The sequence below is a fragment of the Dasypus novemcinctus genome, chromosome 12 (genome assembly GCF_030445035.2).
Source record: "Dasypus novemcinctus isolate mDasNov1 chromosome 12, mDasNov1.1.hap2, whole genome shotgun sequence".
NCBI classification, from domain to species: domain Eukaryota; kingdom Metazoa; phylum Chordata; class Mammalia; order Cingulata; family Dasypodidae; genus Dasypus; species Dasypus novemcinctus.
The window spans coordinates 99,026,448-99,051,284 of NC_080684.1; the positions used below are offsets into that span (position 1 = coordinate 99,026,448).

Below are 24,837 nucleotides of genomic sequence, written 5' to 3' on the forward strand. Positions count from 1 at the left end.
CCATGCTGAGATTCTCATGGTTTGGGTTCCCTTTGGTTTAGGGGAAGCCAAATGGATGAGACCAAATTTTTGTTCAGGTTTAAGCTTTTTCCACCGTCTACAAGCACTAGATTGGGTAGCTTGTCTATTTTTCCTTTCGGGACTCCTGCTGCTATTAGATCTGTCCACATTTTTTTCTGGTGATTCTTTCAGGGCCTTTCTTTGATTCAGGTTTCCCTTTGTCCCCATTTCACCCAAAAGCCACCCCAACCACTCTGGCTCCTCTCTTCCTGATAACGCTGTTTCCCCAAGATCAGCTATGGCTTGTGCTGCCTGCGAAGCGAGACCACGTATCACTGTGCTCAGCGTGGGCACCAGAGAGCCACGCCACTGAGCAGGAGCCGCTGGCACGGCGACGCCCTTCGCTCCAGAGTGAAAAGCCCATTAGCTAGGCCTCTGACGTCTTCTGCATAAGTGGCTGTTTCACACCCAGTTCTCAGTTTTTCCGCAGCTCATTGGACAGGGCCACCGGTGGTGCCTCTGTTGGGCCATGGCTGCCTGCAGGCTTGAAACAAAGGGACATCATCCTGCCACTATTCACAGTACAGAGGCACTGCCTTGGGCAGGATGGGAAGTGACACTAGCTAGTTTGGACATTTCATGACTTGATAATATTATACCCTCAGCGCCTTGGCCCCCAAAGCACAGCAGCTGTCATACTACCGTTTCTCTTCTTTTCGTCTGAATTTGGTTCCCAGCTCTTACAAGTTCAGCCAGTGTGTGATCCCTCAGTCAAACGCCGAGTCCCAGGTCTATCTGTTCTGCGATTTGCATTTGGTGGGTGCTTAGTTTTCAGTTTGGTAGTCATTAAAGGTTTAGCCTTGACTGGCACCTCAATCTTTTCCTCCCAATGTCATCGGCATCTAATCCCTCATCAGCTGTGCTGCTCTCATAGGGGTCCCATTTTCGTGGGTCCCGCTGGGGTTTGGACATTAAAGCTCATACCTTAGGCTGTGCCTAACCAGCAAAACAAAGCTTTGATATTGAAGTCTCGCTCTTTTATTTTATTAGTCATTAATTCTATATGATTGAGGCATGCTCTTCATGCATCCTTTTCTAGCCCTAATTCCTACTCTCACTGAAGGGTTTTTGCCTCCGTGACACGCTTCTGATCTGTGGCTACATAGCACAGTCAGCAGTGGCCACCCTACAGTTGCCACAGTCTCCCAACATCTTTCTTTTTCCCTATTCCCAGGGCTTTTTGTTTTGCCCCAAGATGGCTCCCTCATCTGTTTGTACGTTGTTCTTGCTCATTGCTTGTTGACTGTTTGTTTCTTCTTTAGGAGGCACCAGGAACCAAACCTGGAAACTCCCACGTGGGAAGCGGGTGCCCAACTGCTTAAACCACATCCACCCCCTGCTTGTTTGTTTTTGCTCGCTGTCTGCTCTTTGTTTGCTCATTGTCTTGCTCATTGTTTTTGCTGGTTGTCTGCTCATTGCTTTGTTTTCATCTGCTCATTGTTTTTGCTTGATGTCTGTTCGTTGTTTGACTTCTTTAGAAGGCACCAGGAACTGAACCCGGGACCTCCCATGTGGGAAGCAGGCACCCAACTGCCTGAGCCACATCTGCTCCCCTTCCCAGGGCTTCTAACACCTTGGGTAGGACCTTTAGCATTTAGGGGGCATCCCCATGTACACATGCCAGCCCCCAACATCGAGGACCCACGCAACCATGCCCCATACAGAAGCCGCAGACCACCCCAGGATTTCCTCCGCGAATATACACTTCCTGACTCACCCATGGCTTTTTCAGCATCCACAAGCTCCTGGCTGACTTGCCAACTGTTGCACTGTAGCCACAAGGCCACCATGCCTGGTCCTAGGGTGCTGACACCCCTGAGAAGCCCAAAGAATGCTTCTGGAAACACGGGCAGTTCATACAATCATTTATTGCAGAAAGGCTGCTACAGACGTGATCCAAGGCAGCAGTTGGATCCTGGCAATTCCCCACTAACAGTGAAGGGTTAGCAGTAGTACATACAGGCAGAGAATAAGGATGGCACACAGCCAGGGGAAAGTGAATCTAAGGCTCGGGAGGTTTCTGGAGGAAGGGACGTTCATTTCTTCTGAAGTCCTATCCTGTGGTCTGTGCACAAAGACCCTTCTCTCAACGGTCCCAAGACCAAGGGCCGGCCAGCGCTATCCATCTTGTGTACCAGTCACACTCCGTGCCTCCAGTCGTCCCTGTTCCTAGAAGACTGATGAGGGGTTAGGCAGTTCATGGTTCCCACAGGAACAAAGGAGAAACAAGTAACAAGCAAGGGCAGTGAGGTTTGCACCAGAAAAACCACTTCCCTGCAAATTAAATTGGGGAGGTTAATAGGTGAGCCCTTGTTTACCATGGGATGCTGGGTGTGCTGGCGTGGAATCAGGGCACTCTGCCTGGATGAAAGTCTGAGTCACCCCACCATGCCAAGAACCTTGCCCAGTGGAAATGCTGGCTGAGAGGGGACAGGGGATGAGCGGGTGGGGGGAGAAGCTAAATATCCACTAACTACGAGTTATGAAGTCTTTTATGAAGATAGTGGCTTTTTTTTTTTTTTAAGATTTTTTATTTCTCTCCTCCCCGACCCTGTTGTCTGCTGTGTCCATTCGCGTTCTGTTCTTCTGTGTCTCCCTGCATTCTTATCGGCAGCACCGGGAATCTGTATCTTTTTGTTGCATCATTTTGCTGCGTCAGCTCTCCATTTGTGCGGCGCCACTCCTCTCCTTCCAGGGCGCACTCCTTGTGCGTGGGGCTCCCATACGCAGGGGACACCCCTGCGTGGCACGGAACTCCTTGCGTGCATCAGCACTGCACGTAGGCCAGCTCCACATGGGTCAGGAGGCCCGGGGTTTGAACCTTGGACCTCCCATGTAGTAGGCGGACACCCTATCCATTGGGCTAATTCTGCTTCCCAGTAAGTGGCTACTTTTTGTGGCAATCCAGTGAAAGGGGGCTTTGCTAAGTGAAGAGCAGAATGCAGTGCTGCCAGGAGCCCTACCCACGCCACCTGGTCTCTGCACTGTGGCCCATGAGGAACCAAAATGCAGCCCCGCCGGGAGGGCCCTCCCATTGCTTGCTCCTTGGGCTTCGACCCCACTCAGAACATTCAGATGGGTGCACTGGGCTGGCTGAACAGCACGGCACGCGAGAGCCAGCCCCAGGACAGCCCCGCGTTTCAGAACCTGGAACTGCAGAGACCACCCTCTGGGTTCTAGAACAGAATAGAGGAAAGAGAAAAGGTCGGAGCGCTCAGAGGCTCTGCCTGGCCTCTGACACAGCAAGGACAACTGCAGCGAAATCCACCGCTTTCCCATTAATCCTCATGTGTGCACGGAAGGCTCAGAAACAGAGCTGCCCAAAATCATGGTCAGCAACGGGCAAACCTGGGAACTCAATCCCCTGGGGCACATTCCTTGAGACACTGCAACACCATCAGAAGGAATGATCAGAGGCCAGAAAGCTTTTCTTGTTTGTCTTAAATCATCTTTAATGTATTTTTAACAATTTTTTGCCTCGATTTACCAGATAGGTCATCTAAATAAATAGATGCTATACAGTCTCTTACCAATATCAGTACAAAAATAAAACCACGCTCTGCATCCACTCGACTCTCCCAGCACACTCACTCAAAAAAGGCATGTGCTTGCAATCACCTCATGTCCCCAACCCCTCCCCAAATACATTCATTTAGTCTGAACAAAGCCCGAAGCTCATTCTGTGCAAAGGAAGTGTTCTTGTGCTCAGGCCTGGCAGCAGTGCCCGGCCATTTATAAAGCAAAAGCCAACCCAGCTGACAGAGGCACAGCGCCTTTCCCTGGAGCGAGAGGGCAGAACTGGCCTTGGGATCATCATGCTGAGAGCCATGGCAGTTGTGAGGCCAGATGGAACATTCTCCTCAGCCCATCACGCAGCACAAGACAAAGTACCGACTGGTCTCTACATTCAAAACTGGGGTGGGAGGTGGAGGGAAGGAAAGGCAGGTGGCTGAATTCTTCCTAGACCACCCGCCGTGAGTACTGGCCTTCTGGGCTGGCTCTGGGGGTGGGAGGGGGCGTCAGCAACCACCCGGCCTCCTCTCCCCCCAGCTGCCCACTGGGATGCCCAGCGCTGGGAGGAGGCTGGCAAGGTCGTACCTGGCCCCTCCCAGAGGTCACCTGTTCTACTCGGCTGCCCTGAGCAGTCTCCACAGGTGCACCCTCCCAGCACCCAGCATCCCTGAGCCACAGGGCACTGCGTGGGAGGCTGCTGCTTTTGACAGAATCGCAACTGCCTCCCCCCCACAAAAAAAAGTCCCTCCAACCACAAACCCTCACATTGCACAAACAGCTCTCTAAAAGTGCCCACGAAGCAGGAAGAGGTCCTGGGCCCTGGGGGAAGGGGATTACAGCTTTTACTGGAAGCTGCTGGCCATATCCCAATGCCAGGGGCCGAAAGCTTCAAGACATGCAGGGATGGTGCAGCCCCTGGAAGATGCAGCTGGAGAGACCCCGCCCACGCCCCCTCCATCCAGGCCTCGCAGTCAGCAGGCGGGAGGGGGCCAAGAGCCCAGGAGCTCCGCGTGCCCTCCAGCCTCACCTCCAGCCTCACCTCGAGCGCCTCCGCCTCTGCTGGGAGCCCTTGTTCTGGAAGAGCCCCTCCCCCTACTGCAAGTCTCTCCTTCCCCTCCCTGGGGCCCCACATCTGGGTGGGTGGGAGTTCCTGCTGCTCCCCCTTTCCCTGGCCCACCCACCCACCCTCCCTTGAACTCCTGGGCTGGGGGTGGACTAGGTCATCCTGCAGGAGACCATCCCCCAATGGAAGCACTGAATTGACCCTGGACAACTGAGATTGAGGAATAAGGGAGACTGAGACTCAGGGTTTGGGGGATCTTGCCAAGAGGGCACCCCACACTGAAACGGGGTGCAGGCTGTCTTTGGCTTGGGAACTCAAGAAGGGGAGTGGGTGAGAAGTCACCCTATCCTGGCCTCTGCAGAGCTTCTGCCAACCTTCTGAGGCTGCAGATCAGGGTCAGGAAACGCGCTTGGGGACCGACAAGGACTTCACACTCGGCCTTGGCTCCCGGCCACACCCTCCCTCCACGAGGACTCCGGGAGGGGTAGGGGGGACAGGGGCTGGCCTTTCATACCCTCCCCCACTGCCAGGCCTTTCTCCCAGATGCGGCTGGAGGGGCGGGGAGTCACTCCTCCCTGGCAGGGGCTACCAGCCCATGGGGCACCTCAGTGCAAAGCAGAAAGCAAGTGCCCCTCTTGGTGGGCAGAACCCTCGCCAGGGCCTGGGCTTGTGCGCAGCCTCCTCAGGAAGACGTGGCAGGACCCCCCCCCCCCGGAAAATGAGGTCAGCCTCAGCCGCGGGATGCAGGTGGGGGGGCACAGAGCAGGAGGCGGAGGCGTGGCCCGGAGCCAGGGCGGCCCTGAGAAGGTAGTGGGCGCTCCCTCCCAGGCTGCCCACACCCATCTGGGCTGGCTGAGGGGGTGGGCAGGGCTGGAAAGTCACCTGAGCCGGAAAGACCCAGCGCCCCCAGGAGGCGGGGCTGGGCAGGGCCGCGGGCGGGCGCACTTCATGCCTCAGCACTACCCCCCTCGGGGGGTGAGGGGGGCAGGGCACCCTCAGGGCTGGCCCCTGGCCTCCACCGACAACTGAGAGCACACTGAGCAGGACAGATCCCAGGCTGTGGGGTGCCGTGCAAGGTGGGTGAGTGTGGGGTGCCTGGGGCGTGTTCCTTTGTGTTGTGAGTCACCCACATCCACCTGGTCGGGGTTTCTAATGGTAGGTTTGGGACCCACCTGGACTCATCTGGAGACATACGTGAGGAGCAAGGTGTGCACAGCTGAGCAGTGGGTGCACGTGGGCAGTTCTGTGCCAGCTGGGGGGTGAGGGGGGGCGGGGCTCGTGGCACAAGGCTCCAGCCCGGCCACCACGGGGGGCTCGGCCGGAGCCTCCTCCCAGGACAGGGGGCACATGCCCCGGCTCTCTCAGCCCCTTCTCTCTGGCTCGTCATTCCTGGTCAAAGCCAGTCTGCACATCCCACAGCACAGCCAAAGTGGGAAGTTAAACACAAAGACTGAATCAAAAAGAAAAGGAAAAGGAAAAACCAACCCGAAGGCGGGGTGGGCTGCTCAAGGCAGAGGGTTTGGGCTTCCAAGTGTCCTTCACTTCCTGGAACCAGCTGCTGTGTCTCTAGGGAAGGAGGGTTAGGAGGTGCCAGGGGAAGGTGGCCCCCTCCTCGCTGCCCTGGCGACAGCTCCTGACAGGCAACGCCAGGCCACCAGCCCCAGTCCCCAGCCACCGCCCGAGACCTCTCTGTAAACACCACTCACAGAGGGAGGGGCAGGGGTGGGAGAGTGTTGGGGTCTAACCCCTACTTCTGTTTTGGTATTTTTTTAAATAAAATAATTACCCCATCCCCGCCCCCTCCCCATCTCTGGAAGTCCCCACCCCAAGCCCAAAAGAAAACAGTAAAGAGTAAAAACGCTGATTCAGAACTTCCCACTGCGGTCTCGGAAGAAGCCCTCAGCTGCCTGGGCCTCGCGGAAGGTGACGGTGACAGAGTTGGCGGTGATATCAGTCACTGTCACTTCACTTGGGGGAAGCGCGGGGGTCCAGGGAGGGGGCCCATCGGCCAGGTCTGCATCTGCTGCAGCCAGGAGAGAAAGAGAGACAGGACAGCTCAACAACACGCAGATCAGCCCCCACGCCCCCGCCCACCGGGCCTTCCTCCCTGCTCTCCAGCCAGGTCCCTGCGGAGGCCACAGTCTCTGGCTGGATACGGGGTCTCCCAGAAGCTCGAGGCTTGGGGTCAAGGCCCTGAGCTCTGTGCCCAAGCCTCCGGGGCCATGGCCTGGGGAGCACCGCAGGCCCTCTCTGGGCACTGGGCTGGTTGGACTTGATGACCTGATGACCTACGGAAGCTTTCCGGCTTGCAGAGTCTCTGGGGGGACTTAGGGGGCCCTTACCCTCCTCTTCGGGGGGCTGCTCAGCGGGCTCCCACTCGCCGGCCGCCTGCAGGACGTCCGGGGCTGGTGACTCCTGCAGGAAGAGCTCCCGTGGATGGCTGTGACTCTCCAGGCTGGGCCCGCGGGGCGGGAACTTCTTGCGTGAGAGCCGCAGGTACTTGTGGGCCTTGCGCGGCTTGCGGAGCGGGAAGGGCAGGGTGGGCACCAAGGGGCCCTTGTCCACCAGCTCGGGCGCCCCTGCCTTGACCACCCCCTCGGGGCTCCCGCTGCCGAGTGGGCGCGTCAGGGAGAAGCAGAGCTTCTCCTTGCCCTTGGCCTTGTGTGAGCTCCGCAGGTCCATGCTGTACAGCCGCTGCGGGGGCAAGCCAGGGCACGGCGGGTCAGCCCCACCCTCCCGCCCACTGCGCGCCTTTGCTCATGCCGTGCCCCCACCCCTGGGTGCCCCCCCATCTGCCCATCCACTCCTCCCCATGGGTACTGGCCTAGAACCAGCCATCACCACAACCCCCACCCTCCCCCAGAGAGCTGCCCCTGCCCAGCCCAGGACCAGCCCAGCTCAGCTCCTCACTGCAGGCCCCAGTGGGCTGTGAGCAGCCCAGAGACGGTGGGCCTTCGGCACATAGCAGAGGAGCAGACGAGAGGTCCCAAGGGGAGTCTGACCAGTAAAAGACAAATCTGGATTTCTGAAGTAGACTACAGTTAGTCTTCCTTTTAGAAAGGAGTCTTACTTACAGAAGGACCTCCAAAGCTGACACAGCCTGCTTGCCAGAGAAGCTGCGAGGCAGGCGAAAAAGTCTGGACTGTGAAGTCTCTTGGGGCAGCACCCTGCTGGCAGCTGCACGGTGCTCCCCACGAGCCCCCCAGTGTGCTCCTCCAGCTCCCTGCCTCGCCCTTGCTAGGACAGAGCTGGAATGCATGTTCCTCTACCGCTCAAGGGCTGATTTTGGGGGATTTGTCTTGTTGACTTTGGGGAGAATTTATATGAACCCAAGAAAGATCCTTGGTCCCAAGATGTTCGGAGATCTTGGGTCCCTCTGGGACAGGACCTGCCACCTGCCACCAGGGGCCAAGAGCTCACAGACAGAGCAAGGCTGTCAGATGGGACCTCTGAGGTCAGACATCTCCAAACGGGGAACTCGCCTGATGAAGGCCAACGCTTGTCATGGCAGGGGGCAAGTATGGAGACGGGAGAGATGAATAATATGGCGAAGGCTGGGAAGGCTCGCCCCACGCAGCTGAGCCAGAACCACACTGCCCACCTGGCTTGGGCTGCCACCAGCTCTGTAAACCCTCCTAAGATGCCACAAGGCACAGTTGTCATTGTCCTTCTTTAACTCATCATGAGAGAACCACAGCTCCTAAGAGATCCAGAAGTGCTGAGGACAGCTCTGGCTGTAACCCTGTCAAGGCACCCTGAGTAAACTCCGAGCCTCCCAAGCCTCATCCACAAAAGTTCATAGAAACTGAAGTCACCAACTTTTAGGATCAACCCGGGAGACCCACACCGTCCAGAAGTCACCCCTTTGAGCAGTCCCTCCCCCCTTTAAGCAGTGGTGCGTAGCTCCCAAGACCAGGTCGAGAAAGTCCCTGGGTCCCTCTCCCTGGCCTCCATCTTGATCCTCTGCTCTGGGGGAATTTAGGGGCCCACTCAGCCCAGCACCAACGTGCCACAGTCCTCTAGCCTGTCAGCCCTGGCCTGGGGGCACTGCAGACAAGGACCACCAAAGCACCCTGAATTCCCCACCCACGGACACCAGAGAATAAGTGCTTATTGCTCTATGTTGCTGCTGCACCGAGGGGTAATCTATCGCACAGCAATGAACACACCTGCCCTACGGGCTAGGGGGCGGGAGGAAGGCGTGTGTCCCTGAAGGAGGGCGTGGAGCCTCACGTGCAGACGTCGGACAGATGCTACTTTGCTCCCTAGGACCCCGTCAGTTCACAGCAAACCCCCGGGAGCGTGCCTGCCACCTAGAGCGAGGCCACCTCTTCTGGAGGAAGGCTCAGGTGTAAGCAGGAGGCTCAGCAGAGCCACACTGCACGAGGGCAAAGAATCTTTGGTTTTAGGGTTCAAATACCTGAGTGGGCCTTTTTAAATTAAGGGCAGCAGTGTTCTTATCGGCTCAGAGAAGCAGAGGCTTGCCTAGAGTCACAGTCCTGCACCACCTCCAGCTCCACTGCGCTCCACTGCAAACCTGTCAGCTCCGCAGAGTGCTCCCAAGACCGGGCGCCCTGGGATGTCACTGAGACCGGATCCCCGACAGAGATTGGAAGAGGAGGCCTCTGAGTTTCTTCCCACTCAAAAACGGTACGTTTGTAGCAGTCTAATACTCCAAGGCTGTGGTTCCAGGATTCTAAGAGACTCCGTTTCTCGGATTCTACAATTCCAGTCTCCCATGTTTCCCCAGTTCTAAAGTTTGTTTCTCAGGTTCTCAAATACTACAACTTTGTGTGTTGGAGACCTTTAGCATCAGAAAGGCTTTCAAAATTCTAGGATTCTACTAGCCATGTGCCACCCTCCCTCTGCCCAGGCTGTCCTCCCTGGGCATCTGCCCCACATTCCAGCTTTTCCCAACTCCTTCCAGCCAAACTCACCCACCCACTGCCCCACCCCCACCATGCCCCACTGGTGCTGGGGAGGGCCAGGGCACCCCGAGGAAAGGAGGCACAAAGCAGGCCGCGTTACCTGCAGCAGAAGCCGCTTGGGTTTCGGGCCTCTCTTCCTATACCCCGACGCTCGGTCTCTCTCCTCCCTGGGGTGTGAAGCAGAGAGCAGAAAAAAAGGAAACACTGGTGACATCTGCGGGAAAGCAAGGCACCCACTGCACCCAGCCCTCTGCAGTCTATGAAGGAGGGGGCGCCCTCCACAGGCCAGTCCCCAATCCTGAGGCAGGGGCTCTTCCCCATGGATCCCTCGATGCCGTAACAACAGGGCCAGGTGTTCAAGACCAAGGCCTTAGTCTTCCCAGCTGACAATGAGGACTCAGGGAGGCGCTCCAAGAACCTGGGGGGCGTTACTGGGCTCCGGGGTCATGCGAGGGCCATGGGGCAGGGGCACCCCCACGATGGACTTCGAGTCTCCACTCTCCTCCAGGAGACCGTAGGAACCTGTCGATCAACGAGCCTGTGATGCCCCAGCAGAGCTGCTGAGAAGGGCGAGTCCCTCTGTGGCTGAAGCTCTGCCCAGATTCTCCCCAGTGTGAAGCTTGGGGACCTGGCAGAGGGGCAGGCTCCTACTCTGTCGGGTCCTCTAGCGGGGAACAGGGTGACAAGCCAGCCTGGATGAGGACCTGGTGGGTACCACACACCAAGACACAACACCAGGCCCACCTGAGGGCACTGGGCAGGCCACACCACATACACAGGACAACACGACGGAGACTCCGAGTACAGGTGCAAACGGGGGTGGGAAGGAGCCACTCTGTTCTGCCTCTTCCGGCGTGTTCTGGTCCTATGCTCTGCAGGCCACGTGGCCACAGAAAGAGCCGGTCCTTTCACCCCTCACTGGGTGTGGGACCTTTGGCCCAGGGGAAACCAGTGGGCCCTGGGGCATCCCTTTCAGAGGTCCCATCACTCTCCAGGTGGCAGAGAGTACAGCCCAGAGGCTGGGGTCTCCTGGGGAGCCGCGGACACACACAGGTCGGTGGTGGGGCCCTAGAACCAGCACTGTCAACAGGCACCACGGCGTCCTGAAGCAGGAGACAGTGAAACGCTCCTGCAGGCCCAGTGCCACCCTGACCCCAGGCCTCGGGTTCCGCATCTGCAGCCAGGGAATCCCTTCCCAGCTGGGCCTCAGCTCCTCCTCTTCTGGTGAGCAAGAGTGGTGCCTTGTATTCATCAGAGTGGGAAGTGGAAAGGCTGAAATAATAAAGGAAGGAAAGAGAAAAGAGAAGAAAAAGAAGGGGAGAGGAAGAAGGAGTGCGGGATAAAAGGGAAGGGCCTTGGGGGAAAACCATTACAGCAGTAGTGATATGGCTTTTCACCATTGTTAGGACTACTGGTTCCTATTATCACCATCCCCACACACTGGGCACTGTGTGCAAGGCACTGCTCCAGTCGCTCTAATCCTCACCCTACAAGGGAGCACTATTATTATTCCCATTTATACCTGTGGAAACTGAGGCACAGAGAGAGTAAGTCACTTGCCCAATGCCGAAGTTCTGATAGTTTCTGCCTCTGGTGCAAGTGCATTGAGCTCCAGGCCCAGGCCGGCCAGGCACCATGAAGTCAAGGTCAGGCTCCAGGTCTCTGGGGTCCCCGTCAGGGGCCAGCAGGGCAGTCCTGGGGGCCAGGTCACAAGACGCCAGTTGCCAACCTGCTGTGCCCTGCTCTGGCCCTGCACACTGTGGTGTCTGTGTGTGTGTACACATGCATGGCATGGTGGGAGGGCAGAGGGGGAGGTGGGCATGGGGGTCCATCTAGCCCTTGCTTTCCTGGGGCCTAGTTTTTGTCCACGCTGGGCCTCTGTTCTTCAGCGTCCAGGGCTGCAGCGCAGGGCCCCCTTCTCAGTGCCCTCTCGACCCCTCCAGCCCGCAGGACTGAGGCTCTTGCCAGACCCCTTCTGAGTTTCAAAAACCCTGCAAAGTAGGTGTTAACAATGGACACCTTTTCACCAGGGCTGAGAGACAAGGACTGAGCCAAAACTCACACAGTGGGGCTGCAGGGGCTCCACGCTCCTAATTCATTCCTTAGCTATAGTCTGTATGGGCTTGTTCAACGTAAAATCTTCTACCAGGACTTACCAGGCCTCCCTCAGCGGCCTCCACACCCCCTCAGTGGTCCCCACCCTTCCTCCTGTTTGTCAGTTTTGTTCCCTGCTGTGTCCCCAGGACCTGCAACAGTGCCTGGTACATAGTAGGCCCTCAATAAATATTTGTTGAACAAATGAAATTGAACCAGCTGACCCCAAATGACCATCTATCGGAAGGTAACTGGCACATGTGTGCCCACACTTAATGACTTATAAAGTGCCTTCACCTATGTTTGCTTCCCATGAGCCCCTGGAGATGACCGGAATTTCACAGATAGGGAAACTGAGGCTGAGAGGGAAAGGCCTTGCCCAGCACCTCATGGCTGGTGAGTGGCCGAGCCAGGATTCTCACCCAGGCCAATGGCCCTCCCAACGCTCTCCTTGCCACACTACAGGACAAGCTGCAAGATTCTCCTGTCACAACCCTTTGGGGCAAGTCCTCACCTAGCACCCTGGATCCAGAAAGGAGCTTGTGGAACTGAGGCACCCTGATTTTTAAAGGAAATAACAGCAACATCTTTTCCTTTCAACCAGTACCAGGAAACCTCGTGGGGGGAAGCAATGAGTACAGAGACAAGGGCAGCAGGAAACACCGGGGTGAGGTCAGGAGCCCTGGCGGAGCCCCCCAGGTGCTGGCTCCCAGCTGAGAGGCTGCTGGACAAATTCCCAGAGCCGCTGCTGCCATGTCCAATGACACCCTCATCCCTGCCTCAGGGGGCTGTTGTAAGGAGCAAGTAGAAAGGATTTTGTGGGATGGTCCCGCCCTGCGCCAGGTGGCATTGGTGGAGGGCTGGGGGCTACCACGGGGCCAGGGCTGCTGTGGAAGGCGGCAGTCAGGGCATCCAAGGCAGTGACACCTGAGTCCAAGGCCCTCCCGAGACGTGCCGTCACCGCCTATCTGCGGAGCAGGTAAGCACGGGCCTGCGGAACCCGCCAGGAAGTGGCCATGGGTGACGTGCCAGAACTCAGATGTCCTGGCTCAAGGGCCCACACTCCCTCCCCTGCTGATTCCTGGGCTCATCAGACTTTCCTTCTCTTGGTGAGAGAATCTCCAGGGAGAATCAACCTCTGCTCTGTCAGCACTTGACTTGTTGATATTGCTGCCCCTCACACACAGGACATTTCTGTGAAGCATTTTTACACCCTGCACCACAACTGAAACCCCTGCCTTATGAGGGTATCGAGGCAGGTGTTAGTAGGGGTGGCCCATTTTAAAGCAGAGAGATGAGTCATGGGAGGGTAAGGAAGTGGCAAATGACACCTGGCAACAGGAAAGGGATGGGGCCCTCAGCTGCCCTGACCTGGCATCTAGCACCTTCCCCCAGCTGTAACCTCTGCCCAGTGCCCCCACTGGAAACCCCGCCCCATAACCCCTTGCTCTGGCCCTAAGGCAGGACGAGGCCCCCTTACTTCTCCTCATAGGCCATGACGAGGCGGGGGTCCAGGATGTGCTCCTCTGGCTCCCACGTGCTGTACCTGGGCAGAAGAACAAGAGGTCAGAGCTGCCCACTCTCACCTGGCATTCACTGTCTGCTGGCCTTTGCCCCCTCCTGGCCCAGAGTAATTGGCCCCTATTCTGAGGAACAGTGTCGGCCCACCCAGGCTGAGCCAGGGGCCTCCCGAGGCCCCCAACCACCAGAAGGCCCCTCTTTCTGAGCACCTTTCCCGCCCCCATGGTAATCATGAGGGTGTCCAACTTCCTGTTGGGTCCATGGTCACCATAGACCATCGTGCCTGGAACACAGCAGGCCCCTGTGAGCCCCAGACACCCTTCCGAGGAGACGCAAGAGAGCACAGGAAAGGGCAGCGGCTCTGGAGCCAGACTGCCCGTGTTCAAATCCCAGCTCTGCCCCTTGCTAGCTGTGTGTTCCTGAACAATGGAGAAGTTCTGAACTGAACGTCTCTGGGCCAACTGTAAGGGATTCCTGTGCTGATTAAACGTGTTTATTGCACAGCCTGCGTGCAGGGAGCACTTCGTGTTTGCCGCTGTCGCTGTTTCTCCCCACCCATCAAGTCCAGCCCCAGCATCGCCTGCTTGGCCCAACGGACATCTTCTGGCCGGGTGTAAGCTTCCCTTATCTCTGGGCCTAGCACCCTCCTGGTATTTGGTAAATGTCTAGTGGCCGAACCGCTCAGCCATCCGATGGCAGGCCTCTCTGAGTATCTCACAGGGATCTTCCACTACCCCTACACCAAAGAGCATCCCCCTGCTGGGGCAGAGCCCAGCAGTGATGGAGCAGCTGTCCTGGAGCTCAGGTATCTGTGGCACCACCGTGGTGACTTCTGCCCCAACCTCTCTCTACATGCGCTTTTATTTACTTAGTGTCTACCTTTAAAGCAAAATATTTTTATTTTTAAAGCAAATGTATATAACCTCCAAAATGGAAAACCCGTATCACTCATCATAAACAGATGCTAGTGTTTAAAACTTAAAACATATGTAGGAACAAAAACAAAGCAATATTCTATGATTCTGGCCAGAGGCTTTGCCAGTGCTCGGATCACAATGAATAGGTGTCAGGGACCCATTTAGAGGCAGAAAGAGGATGGGCAGCGCTCCCTGCCCCTGCTGCCCCCTAATCAGCTGAGCTAAAACCTTTGTCTTAGACCATCCTGGGACATCTCATATGGCACTTAACTAGCTAGACTTGAACAACAAGCTGCCCGAGGGCAAAAATCCTTTCTTCCTTTCTTCAACTAACACTTCCACACACCTCTTTCCTGCCAGGCCCTTTTTAGGCTCAGGGGACTCAGTAACAAAGGAACCTTGTTTCATCCCTGTGCTGCACTTCCAGCTCAAGCTTCCTTTGTGCAGCTGTGCTATCTTTCTGGAATGCTCTGTCCCTTCGGGGAACTCCCAAGTCATCCTTTAAGAGCCAGGTCTTTGGAGCTTTCCCAGATGCCCCCTTGCAAGCTGCCTCCAAGCAGAATAAACACTTCCCTCTGCTGCCCTCCCACAGCCTTTCCTAGTGCGCTTGGCACCTGCCGTAATTATTGACGAATCCAGCTGACTTCCTGGCTGCAGTGAGCAACTCCTCCCCGAGTGCCCTGCCCAGGTCCTGGGCCCCACGTGCTCTGGAATGGCTGCTGAAGTCACCTGCAGAGTTTCACTCACCCCTGCTGAAATGCAAGTGAGACTGAATTGGGTGAAACCCAAACTAGGAGAAGCTAACTCCCTCTTCCTCAAAATAAAGGATATATTTTCACAACTGTCACTGATATGGAAAGGGGCTTTTGTGTTCCTCCTGTGCCATATGCCTCTCCTTGTCTCTTTCTCTAGCGGTTGAAATGTCTCTACAATGTTCTAGTCCTCTCTGCCCTGACCACTTACCCACTGCTTGCCCCTTCCCGACGCCCCATATTTTGCTGATGCAGCGACTAGCTGCTGTGTGATTTCTGACAAATCCCTACCCGTCTCTGGACCTCAATTACCTCATCTTCATCACCACCACCACCACCACAATAAAAGCGAGATGCACCAGCGCGACTCCCACCCAGAAACCTCCATTGCTAGTAGCAACCTTAGGAAGTAGGTTCTCTTACTCTCCCAGCTTGCAGATGAAGAAGCCGAAGCATGGAAGCAAGCATGGTGCCCAAGACACAGAGCCAGTGCGTGGCCAGGCTGAGACCGGAACTTCGATTCCCAGCAACCCTCTACCTTCGAGTCCCTCACCTGTCACTGTGCCTGGCTGCCCACCGGGCTGGGAGGTCCCCGGGAAGGCGCTGTCTGACTGATGCCCGTCTCTGTCTGATACGGGGCTGGCACACACCGGATGCCCAGAAAAGGCCGGAGAAGGGGGACCGTTTCTGGCCTGGGGCAGCCGGTGATCGGCCTTGGCTGCAGGAGGCCTGGCGGAGCTCCGCGCTGGGGGTGGAGGGGGGGGCTGCACGAGTGTCTTAACCTCTCGGACACCGTCCCGGGTAAAGCGGAGGGCATCACGCGCCCCTCCGCAGGGGCCACAGCCAGCAAGGCGCGCTTCGCGAGCAACCTGGCGCAGGCAGGACAGGAGCCGGGGTCGGTGGGGTCCCCAGCGGCGAGGCCGTGCGGGTGGGTCTCCCGCCCGCCCACCACGGCCTCCCCAGCCCCGCTCTGTCTGCTGAAGCGTGCGACGCCAGCTGGGCGGGAAGGGAGCGCTCCGGGGGCGGGGCAGGGGCGGGCCCCCCGGCTTTTCCCCGCCCCTCGGCTCCCGCAGCCAGGCCGCTGCACGCAGGCGCGCGCAGGCACAGGGGGTGCGCGCGCCGAGGGCTACCCCGCAAGCCAATAGGGGCCGGGGGCGGGGCCAGCGAGGCCCCGAGATAAACACGGCCACGTGACCGCCCGCCCCGCCCCCGCGCCCTGTAAACAAGCCGCCTTAACCCCTTGTGCGCAGGGTGGGGGGCGGGGGGCGTGCCATTGCAGGGCGTGTGCCCCCACCTCCGCAGGCTTCTGCTCCGCAGGGGGCGCTGCTGAGGTGTGACGCAGGCGCCTGGGCGACGGGCGGATCCGGTCCGCAGCAGAGCCAGGTCCACCCCCACCCCACTCCAACGGAAGGCTGCTCCAGACGAGGAGCACCCGGGCAGGCTCAGCTCCTGACGGCCTGGGTGCGGCCTCCGCAGAGCTACTAACGGTCCTATCCCTTGGGGCTGTCGAGAGGCTTAGAGGTGTAAAACCTTGGAAAGCACTTAGAGTGGTGTTGTACATAATAACGCAAATAAGCAATTAAATCAATTTGAAAAGCCTAGAGAGCGCAAAAACCTGGCCCAGAGTCACACAGCAAGGGAGAGGCCAGATGCAAGACAGAAGCAAGCACGAGGCTTGGTTCGGTAGGATTAACAGCTGTGTGAGCCAGGACTAAGCCCTCAAGTCGCTCAACCTCTATTTCCCCCTCTGTAAAATGAGGCCCTGGCCTCAAAGGGCCCCGCTCTAAACTGCCTGAAACAAGGAATACCAAGTAGGACTCCTAACTCAGCCGGGGAGTGGTGGGGCAGGGGGCGGGGGGCGATAGCAGAAGCTTCCTCCACCAAGCTGGGCTGGCTCCAAAGCCTGAACACTCCCCACTGAAGTGGCCAAAAGGCCAGCAGACAGGCTCTGGGCCACCTTTCATGGAGCTTGCTGGGTATCCCACAGGTAGGTGCCATGCCTGGGGTCAGACAGCCCACGGTCCTAAGTCCCAGTCTGCTCCATCTCAGCTGCATGATCCTGGGCAAGTCCTCTTATCTGCTCTGGGCTTCTGTCTCTCCAGCTGCAAAATGGGTGGCTAAGAGGCAATTATGCCAATTGGCATTTTCATAACTTGGAATGGTCTTGAACGACATTGCAAAGAGAGATACAGGACATTATATATCCTTCCATAACCTACAGGAAGGAGTGGGACAGAGTGTGAACTACAATGTAAACTATAACCCATGCTGTATGGCAGTGCTCCAAAATGTGCTCATCAATTGCAATGAATGTCCCACACTAATGAAAGAAGATGTCAATGTAGGGAAAAGTGGGAGGTGTGAGGAGTGGGGCATATGGGAATCCCTTATATATTTTTATGTAACATTTTATGTAACCTAAGTATCTTTTAAAAAGAAATAAAAATACATATATATTTTAAAGTTCAGGGGAAAAAAAACAAAAAACAAGCCAATGCCTGGCTCATCCTGGGAGCTTAATGATTGAATGATTGATAGCCTGGTAACCAGTTCCTGCCGATACTATGATTAATAAGGCTCTGCGGAGGCAGGCAGTGCTCCCTAAAACCTAGGGTAGCATTTGCAAGGGGGGGGGGGAGGGCAGGGAGAAGGAAGGGAGGAATTCCCAAGGAGGCGGCAGGGAGCTGGGCAAGCTGAAATGAGGGTGGGTTATCTGGAGGTCTCAGCAGTTCTGAGAACACTAGTCGCTGTGGATTTAATATCCTTTGCCCCAGGCCCCTGGTCCCTCCCTTTCTGAGCCTTCCAGAGCTAGCAACATAGCCCCTCTGCCCTGCCTGCAGGGGAGGAAGAGCAGTTGTTTGTCTAGTTGGGGGAGAAAATTGGCAAGGCATATATACAGGCTCAAGGGGCCTGGCACAGAGCTAGTGCTCATTTACATCGCGGTGACTGTGTCATGAGCCCCCTGCCCAGCACTCCCCTACCTGCAGAGGCTCTCAGGCCTGGAGGAAGCAGTCTAGGTGACCACCAGCTCCCTGCTTGTTCTTGGCCTCCCCTCCAAGCAAGGCCCCCTGAGGAGAGACTGAAGACAAAGTGGGCCCTGCATGGGCCCTACCTGCCTCATGCAAGCATCAAACAGGTACCACACTGCACAAGGGCTAGCAGCTATGTCCTTGGAATGGCCACCCCCCCCCCATCTGAAGACAGGGAGCATTTATCTAAATAATCTCTGAGACTACTTTGAGCTCCTGTGAAGAACAGAACTCCCCCACCCCGCCCCCAGGTGTCTTTCCTGGCTGGAGAAAAACAGAGAGACCTGGAAACCTATCTGTCTAGATTTCTACTAACAGCAAACATTTACTAAGCATGAACCAGGCACTTTATATCCATCATATAATCCTTACAACAACCTGTCCAAGGAGGCTTTATTAATGCAATTTGAAGAGGAAGCAGAGGCCAGGGCAGGGAACTGCCAAGAGGGCAACCAGGCCTGGAGCCCAGGACAAAGGGTGTGGGAGCAGAAAGGGGTCCCCAGGTAGGCCATCTGGTCAAAGCGGGCTTCCAGAACCCATTTGGGGATCACAAAAGGCATCACGAGGGCCCATGTGGTAGTCTCAGCAAAGTAAGAAATCAAACAAATTGGCTGTCTCTCCAGTGGAAAGAGCGAGGGCTGTGCAGGGGGTTCTAGTCCTCCTCCTCCTGAGTGAAACTCTTATGGCCTGATGGGTCCATTCGCAATCAATAAAAATGGAGGAGGTAACTTTTAATTAACAAGGGCCTCTGTTTAGATAAGGAACTATTTCAAAAGATGGAGTCTTTAGAGCAGGAAGAGAGCAAACGGTGCCTTAAAGGCCAGCATACTGGTCACCACGACTCGCGAGCAGGAGCCACAAAGGGGAGTGGCGTTGCCCGGGAATCTTCCTTGACTGCCCCTCACGCTCCTCCTCTCCTCTCACTTCTTCCCTCCCTCAGTATGGAGCCTGAAGCCCACCTCTGACCAGCTCAGCAGAGGAGGGAATCCTCCTTTGGCCCCTGAGAACAGGGGCAGCAGGTGAGGATGTGTGCCTTACCTACCGGCAGCCACCAACCCCAGCCATCGGGCTGCCTGTGGGTCAACCCCACAGTGATTGCTGTAGATGAAACAGGCTCAGAGAGAGTAAGCCTTAGGTCACCCCCCTCTGGGCAGAGGGGGTTTCCAGGAGTCAGTCTCAAGGAGGTGGGACAGGGGGCAGGGTACCCAGAGACCAATGGGGAACCCCACAACAAGCTCATTCCCTCCCCATGCAACTTCCAGTTGAAGGGATGCTTCCCCGCAGGACCTTGGCAGGGGAGGAGGAGCCACCTCCTGGGTCTTAGACCCAGTTCCCAAACCCTCAGCTCTGGGATGGTAACGCTGGGGAGGCAGGGAGGAGACACCGGAAGCAGGGAAGACTGGCTCGAGCCCCAGCTCCGCCTCCACATGCTCTGTGACCTAAGGCTTACCCTCTCTGAGCCTGTTTCATCCACGGAGATCACAAGCACACCTACCTCCCAAGCTGCAGGGGAATCTGCTCTGGAGCCTGGAGAGCGCCGTCCGAAGGCAAGGCAGGCTCGGGCTCTGCCCCTACATGGCCCTGCGCATTCCCGGGCTCCCCCGTGAGCTTCCCTTGTACTTGGAGTACATGCTGTGCCTTGGGGGCCCCTGCACTGGCCAGCAGCCATCTCTGAAGCCAAGATGCTGGGCCTCCGCCTCCCAGATACCCAGACGGAGGGGAGACAAGAGGATGGAGGCGCCAACCGGAAGCTGGAGCTCAGTACCTGAGGGGGGTGGGGAGTGAAGAGAGGCTGATGGCCCACCTTGACCTTCAGGAGCTCCAAGCCCCTCAGCTGGCTGAAGGGAAACTGAGGCTCAGAGAAGGGGATGACTTGATCAAGGCCAGCTGGCCAATTACAAGAGTGACTGGGGCTAAAAACCAGCAGGGGAGGGGGCAGAAGGCAGGAGGAGGGATGGACAGACAGGCTGACAGACACATACGAAGGATCCTTACTTTGGGGGCCATCCTTTCCACTTCACCAGATATTCGACTTTACCCTGAGGAGAGAGAGGAGACAGTGAGGCATGACATCGGTGTGACAGCCACTCCAGGACAGGCAGGCCTGAATGACCTCAGCCCATATTCCCTCTGCAGACTGCTGCCCCCCAGCACACATACGCAATCTGGGCACCCTCCACCAGACTCCTGCCAACCCAGAGAGACCCAAATCTGGCTGCTTCATGACCACCCTGGACCACGGGCACACAGGAGCACACTTGGCCTCAAACCTCTGGGGCTATCATGGCAGGAGCTCCAAGACCCAACCTCTTCATGTCACACAGGGAAACTGAGGCCAGGAAGGGGGATGTGCGTGGCCAGAGTCCCAGGGCCAAGACCACAACTCTTTTTTCTTTTTTTCAGATTGGAAAACTTCAAATGCTAGAAAATTCCTCCTTCCCTTCCCCCATGGCTCCAGCCCTGTCAACCCTGTCCTGAGGCCACAGGCCAGTGACTTTAGAGCCCTCAACTCAAAAGACCCTGGCCAGAGAGGGCTGGCAAAGACCCTTCCTTCAGAAAGTGTGGTCACCCTTCCAGATGTTAGAAAATAAAGCCAGGACTCTCCCTTCTACAGCCAATAGGAGCCTTAGAAAGTTTCCAGTCCAACCCCATCAGATGCATAAAGTCCCTCCACACCTGAACTTTAGGACCAAACTATGTCCTTGGCCACCTTTTTGCAATTCTATGTCTGCACACGTCCCCACTGGAGGCATCTGTCTGCATTTCCTCATTCATTGTCTCCCCTGCCAGAAGGCCAGCTCCTTGGGGGAAGGGCTGTATCTCTGGAGCTTGGAGTGAGCCTGGTACATAATAGATCCTCAATAAATAGGTTTTGAGTGAATGACCCAAGGTATGAGCACCTCACTCTCTTGCACAACCCTTCAAGCTCTGCTGGAGAAGGCGGCCCATCACTGTGCCTGCTTCATGCTACACTGCATGCGAAGCACCAGGTTTTGTGGACTAAATTAATACTCTCTTAAATCGAGGAGACCCCAGGGCAAGGGAGACGAGGGAGGGACGCCCCAACCGGAAGGCAGAACTCAATCCTGAGCTGAGTTGGGGATAGAAAAGAAGCTTGACCCACCTTGACCCTCATCCTTGACCAAGCCAGGATTGAATTTCTCTCTCAAAACAGAGGTCAGCAGTCAGCCAATTTGAGCTCCTGCTCTACCTCCATCTCTACACTTGTGTGACCTTCAGCAGGCCACTTCCCCTGCCTGGGTCTCGGTTTCTGCCTCTGTGAAATGGGAGGAAGAGACCTCTCAGGCCTCGGAAGAGGCTGCACGAGGGAGATGAGGGATGCGAGCCCCGTCGGCAAACACGTGCAGAGGAAAAGCAGAGCCAGACCAGGACTGCCGAAGCCAGCCCCGCCAAGACCAGCCCCGAAGGGCGGGGTCCTGAGCCCAGCAGAACCGCCGCCTCCTTAAATTGCAGGGTGTGTGTTTTGGAGGCAAAAGCCGAGGGGGAGGAGCTTCGAAGATGCGCCAGCGCTGTAGGCGGCTTCAAAGAATCCCGGGCGAGGCCGGAGGGCCAGTAGGAGGAGGAGGGGGCTGGCGGAAGAAGGTGTACGCGGGGGACGGGTGGAAGAAGGAATAGGAAGAGGTCAAAGTCCAGCTGGAAAACCCTCAGGGGCAGGGGGCGGGCTCGAGGGTAGGGGGCGGGATCGCTCAGGGCTTGGCTTCTCCAAAGCTCCGCCTCCAACTTCAAAGGACTAGGTACCAACAGCACAGAGTCGAGTTCGAGACCCAGCTCTGCCATCAACACACTGGGCCAGTCGTTTCCTCCACTCGGGCCTCAGTCTCCCCATATTTAGAATTAGGGTGGGCGAGGAAGGGTGGCGCACAGAAACCCTACATCCCGATCCTTCTCTCCAACTCTCACGGGTTCAACTGCCCCCAGCATCCCGGGGCGATAACTTTTATCTTACTTGCCCACCGGGGGCAGGGGAAACTGAGGCACGGGGTGGGGAGTCGGGCGCAGCAGCGCGGGGCTGCCTGGGCCCCCGCCCACCTTCCCCCTCGCCTCCAGCGTGGAGGCGGCAGTGCTGGGGAAAGAAGGGGACCCCACAAGGGGCCGGGGAGCCGCCCCCGGGCAGCCTCACCTTCCGCACGCGCTTCTTCCGGATGCTCTCCACGGCGAACACCTGCTCGCCGATGGCTGACAGCTCCATGCGGGGCGGCGGGCGAGCGGGCCCGGGGCCGGGCCGGGCCAGGGGCGGAGCTGCGGGGCCGCGGCTGCGGCGCGCGATGCTCGGGCCGGCGGGGTCCCCGTCACCCTCGCCTGGGCGCGCACGCGCACACGCACGCGCGCACACCCCCTCGCGCTCCCTCACGCCGCCGACGTTCCATTTTTGAACCTGCGCAACGTTTTCCCCGGCGCGAGAGCGCGCGCGGGGAGGGGGCGGAGAGCGCGCGGCCGCCCGCGGGGGCTCGGCTCGCGCCCTGCGGGTCACGCCCCGCCCCCTCGCCGCCCTCGCCCCGCCCCCGGCCCCGCCCTCGCGAGAGCCTGGCTCCGCGCCTCGCAGGGGAGCGAGATAAAACGCGCGCGGCTTATCTGAGGCGCCGGCCCGCGGGACTTATTTGGCGCGGGCGCCGGCCGCCGCGCTCCGCTCGCCCCCGCGCGCCGCCCCGCCCCGAGGCGGGACGTGTTAATTAGCACCTAGACGCTTCCTCCACACCGGCGGGGGACTCGGAGGGCGGGAAGGGCATTGTCCTATAGAGCAGATGAGGAAACAGCCTCTCGGCGAGGAGGCGGCGGGCCGGGCGCGGACCCTCGAGCGGCCGCAGGTCGGCTGGCTAAGGCTGCCCGGCCCGTCGGGGCGCCGCGGGACCCAGTCCTCTCTCGATCCCGGCGCCGGGGCGGCCTGATGGGGCCTTCCTGAGCCGGTGCCTCCACCGTCCATCCTTCCGCCCACCCAGCCGGCCGGCCGCAGACGGTCGAGGAGCGCCTACTTGGGGCGGCCGCTGCCTGCCAGGCCCCAAGCCGAGGCCGTGACTCGCGGCGGGGCTGGCCGCGGTGGACGTAAAGGGCGCGCGGGGCCGGCTGCCCGCCAGGCGGCCTGGGGTCCCCCCACTCACGGGACGCCTGAGCTGGCCCTTAGCGGATGTTGAGCGGCCGTCTGTGGAATGACTGGATCTCCAGGTCCAGGACGACGACTCCTCCCGCAACCAGGGCCACCCTCTTGGGTTTTCGCTACCTCAGTGAACAGCGCCTCGCTCATCCACACCGGGGCCCAGGGCGTCGTCCCACCCCCTCCTACACTGATCCCCACATCCTGCCGCTCTAGCCTCCCCACCCGGACTCAGGTCGCCCTGCCCTCCTCACCTCTACACCCCCAGGCTTGGCTCCTCCCCCGTCTCTCTGGACTGGAACAACAACCGTCTCCCTAAGCTGCCATCCCCTCTGAAGCGCTGTCCACACGGTGCCAGAGAGCGCTTGCTAAAATGCAGATCTGATTGAGTCGCTGTCCTGCTTAAAACCTTCCGTAGCTCCCTAGTGCCCTCGGAGTAAAATCCAAGCACCTCCATATAGCACAAAGAAAAAGGAAATGAGGGATTTACACTTGACTTTTTATAAGGAGCAACGAAAGCCAGAAGGCAGCGGAATGATACATTCAATGTCTCGAGAGAAAATATCAAATTGGAATTCTATAACCAGTGAAAACGTCGTGGGAGACTTATGTACCCAGTGAAAAGATATTTCCAGAATAAGGTTGAAATGATAACATTTACAAATACAAAAACTAAGGTTGCCACTAGGAGACCCTCCCTAAAGAAAATTCCAGAGAAACTTCAGGCAGGAGGACGATCACAGACAGAAGTCTGAGGCAATAGGGAATAAAGAACAATGCAGAACATCGATAATATAAAACAGTAAGGACAATGTCTTCTGGATAGAAACAGATTTAAAGTAGACAGCAATGGCATATAGCTTGGGTGAGTGGAGTTAAAGTGTTCTCAGATCCTTGTATTCTTCAAGAGGAAGGTGAAGATGTCAAATATGCTTAGACTTTGGTAAGAATGCAGGTTGTCAAGGTATTGGTGGTGGAGGGATGGATGGAAGCCCTGTATGATGGTATGAATATTTGTTTTGTAAGTTCACAACTTTTACTATACGCTTGTCATTTATGTATGCACATGTATGAATGATATACTTAAATAAATTTTTAATGGAAAAAAAAAGAATGCAAGTTGTCATTTTTAGGGTAACCATCAGAATGGGAATACGGTGTATAACATTTAGTAGAAGGGAAAAATAGAATGTGAAAACAATCCTGAAGCAGGCAAGAATGAAGAGAAAAAACAGATGAGACAAATAGATGATAGATATAAATTAAAGGTACTGTAATTCAATAAATGCAGGTAGGCTGAATACAAAGACTATCAGATGGATAAAAATAATTAGATGGAGTTCACGAGAGACATCTTCCAAAATATAAGGACACTGAAAGATTGAGAGTAAAACATGGTATAAAATAGGTCAGGCAAATACTAACATAAAGAAAGTTGGTGCAGTTTTATAAATATCAGATAAAAGGCATCTCTAGCAGTCAAATGGTTACTTCATAATGAAAAAAGATCTAATTCACCAGATAGAATGATTTCAAAACTGTATGCAAATACCATAGTATTAAAATATAAGAAACATAAATGAGAGACCTACATAAAGATATAAACAATTCCACAATTTTAGTGGGAGATTTAAAAATACATCCCCCTCTAATTGATGCCATAAGCAGGAAAAAACTCAAGGATATAGGAGATTTGCACAACATTACTAATAAACTTGACTAATGGATTTTCTTTTTTTTAGGAGGTACGTGGGATTTAATCCCGGACATCATACCTGGGAGGCAGGCACTCAACCACTGAGCTATGACCATTCCCCAACTAATGGACTTTTAAGGAACACTGCAGCTAC

At 56.6% G+C, this 24,837-nt stretch overlaps 1 protein-coding gene across 7 annotated transcripts; it reads right to left on the minus strand.

Annotated features, from left to right (window-relative positions):
* Positions 1-3,486: 3,486 nt before the first annotated feature.
* Positions 3,487-23,144, minus strand: CBX7 (chromobox 7). 7 transcript variants are annotated; one of them, XM_023589959.3, is made up of 7 exons: positions 22,995-23,144; positions 21,002-21,154; positions 19,873-19,916; positions 13,139-13,204; positions 9,665-9,731; positions 6,979-7,330; positions 3,487-6,659 (listed from the first exon to the last, which is right to left on the minus strand). In XM_023589959.3, exons 2-7 carry the CDS (start codon positions 21,011-21,013, stop codon positions 6,502-6,504), a joined length of 699 nt encoding a protein of 232 aa, XP_023445727.1. In that variant the 5' UTR covers positions 21,014-21,154; positions 22,995-23,144; the 3' UTR covers positions 3,487-6,501. The 7 variants fall into 7 exon arrangements, with proteins under 7 accessions (XP_023445727.1, XP_058164804.1, XP_058164805.1 ...); XM_058308821.2 differs by lacking the exon at positions 22,995-23,144 and adding an exon at positions 22,019-22,235; XM_058308822.2 differs by lacking the exon at positions 22,995-23,144 and adding an exon at positions 22,019-22,209 and having other exon boundaries at positions 3,487-6,656.
* Between the last annotated feature and the right edge of the window lie 1,693 nt (positions 23,145-24,837).

Bases quoted from the DNA above. Each gene is read 5' to 3' on its own strand.
- CBX7 (XM_004447843.4), bottom strand. From the start codon at position 22,087: ATGGAGCTGTCAGCCATCGGCGAGCAGGTGTTCGCCGTGGAGAGCATC. The intron at 19,917-22,018 runs GTGAGGCTGCCC...CTCTCTCCTCAG, and splicing joins GGAAGAAGCGCGTGCGGAAG to GGTAAAGTCGAATATCTGGT. The intron at 13,205-19,872 runs GTAAGGATCCTT...TCTTCTGCCCAG, and splicing joins TGGAAAGGATGGCCCCCAAA to GTACAGCACGTGGGAGCCAG.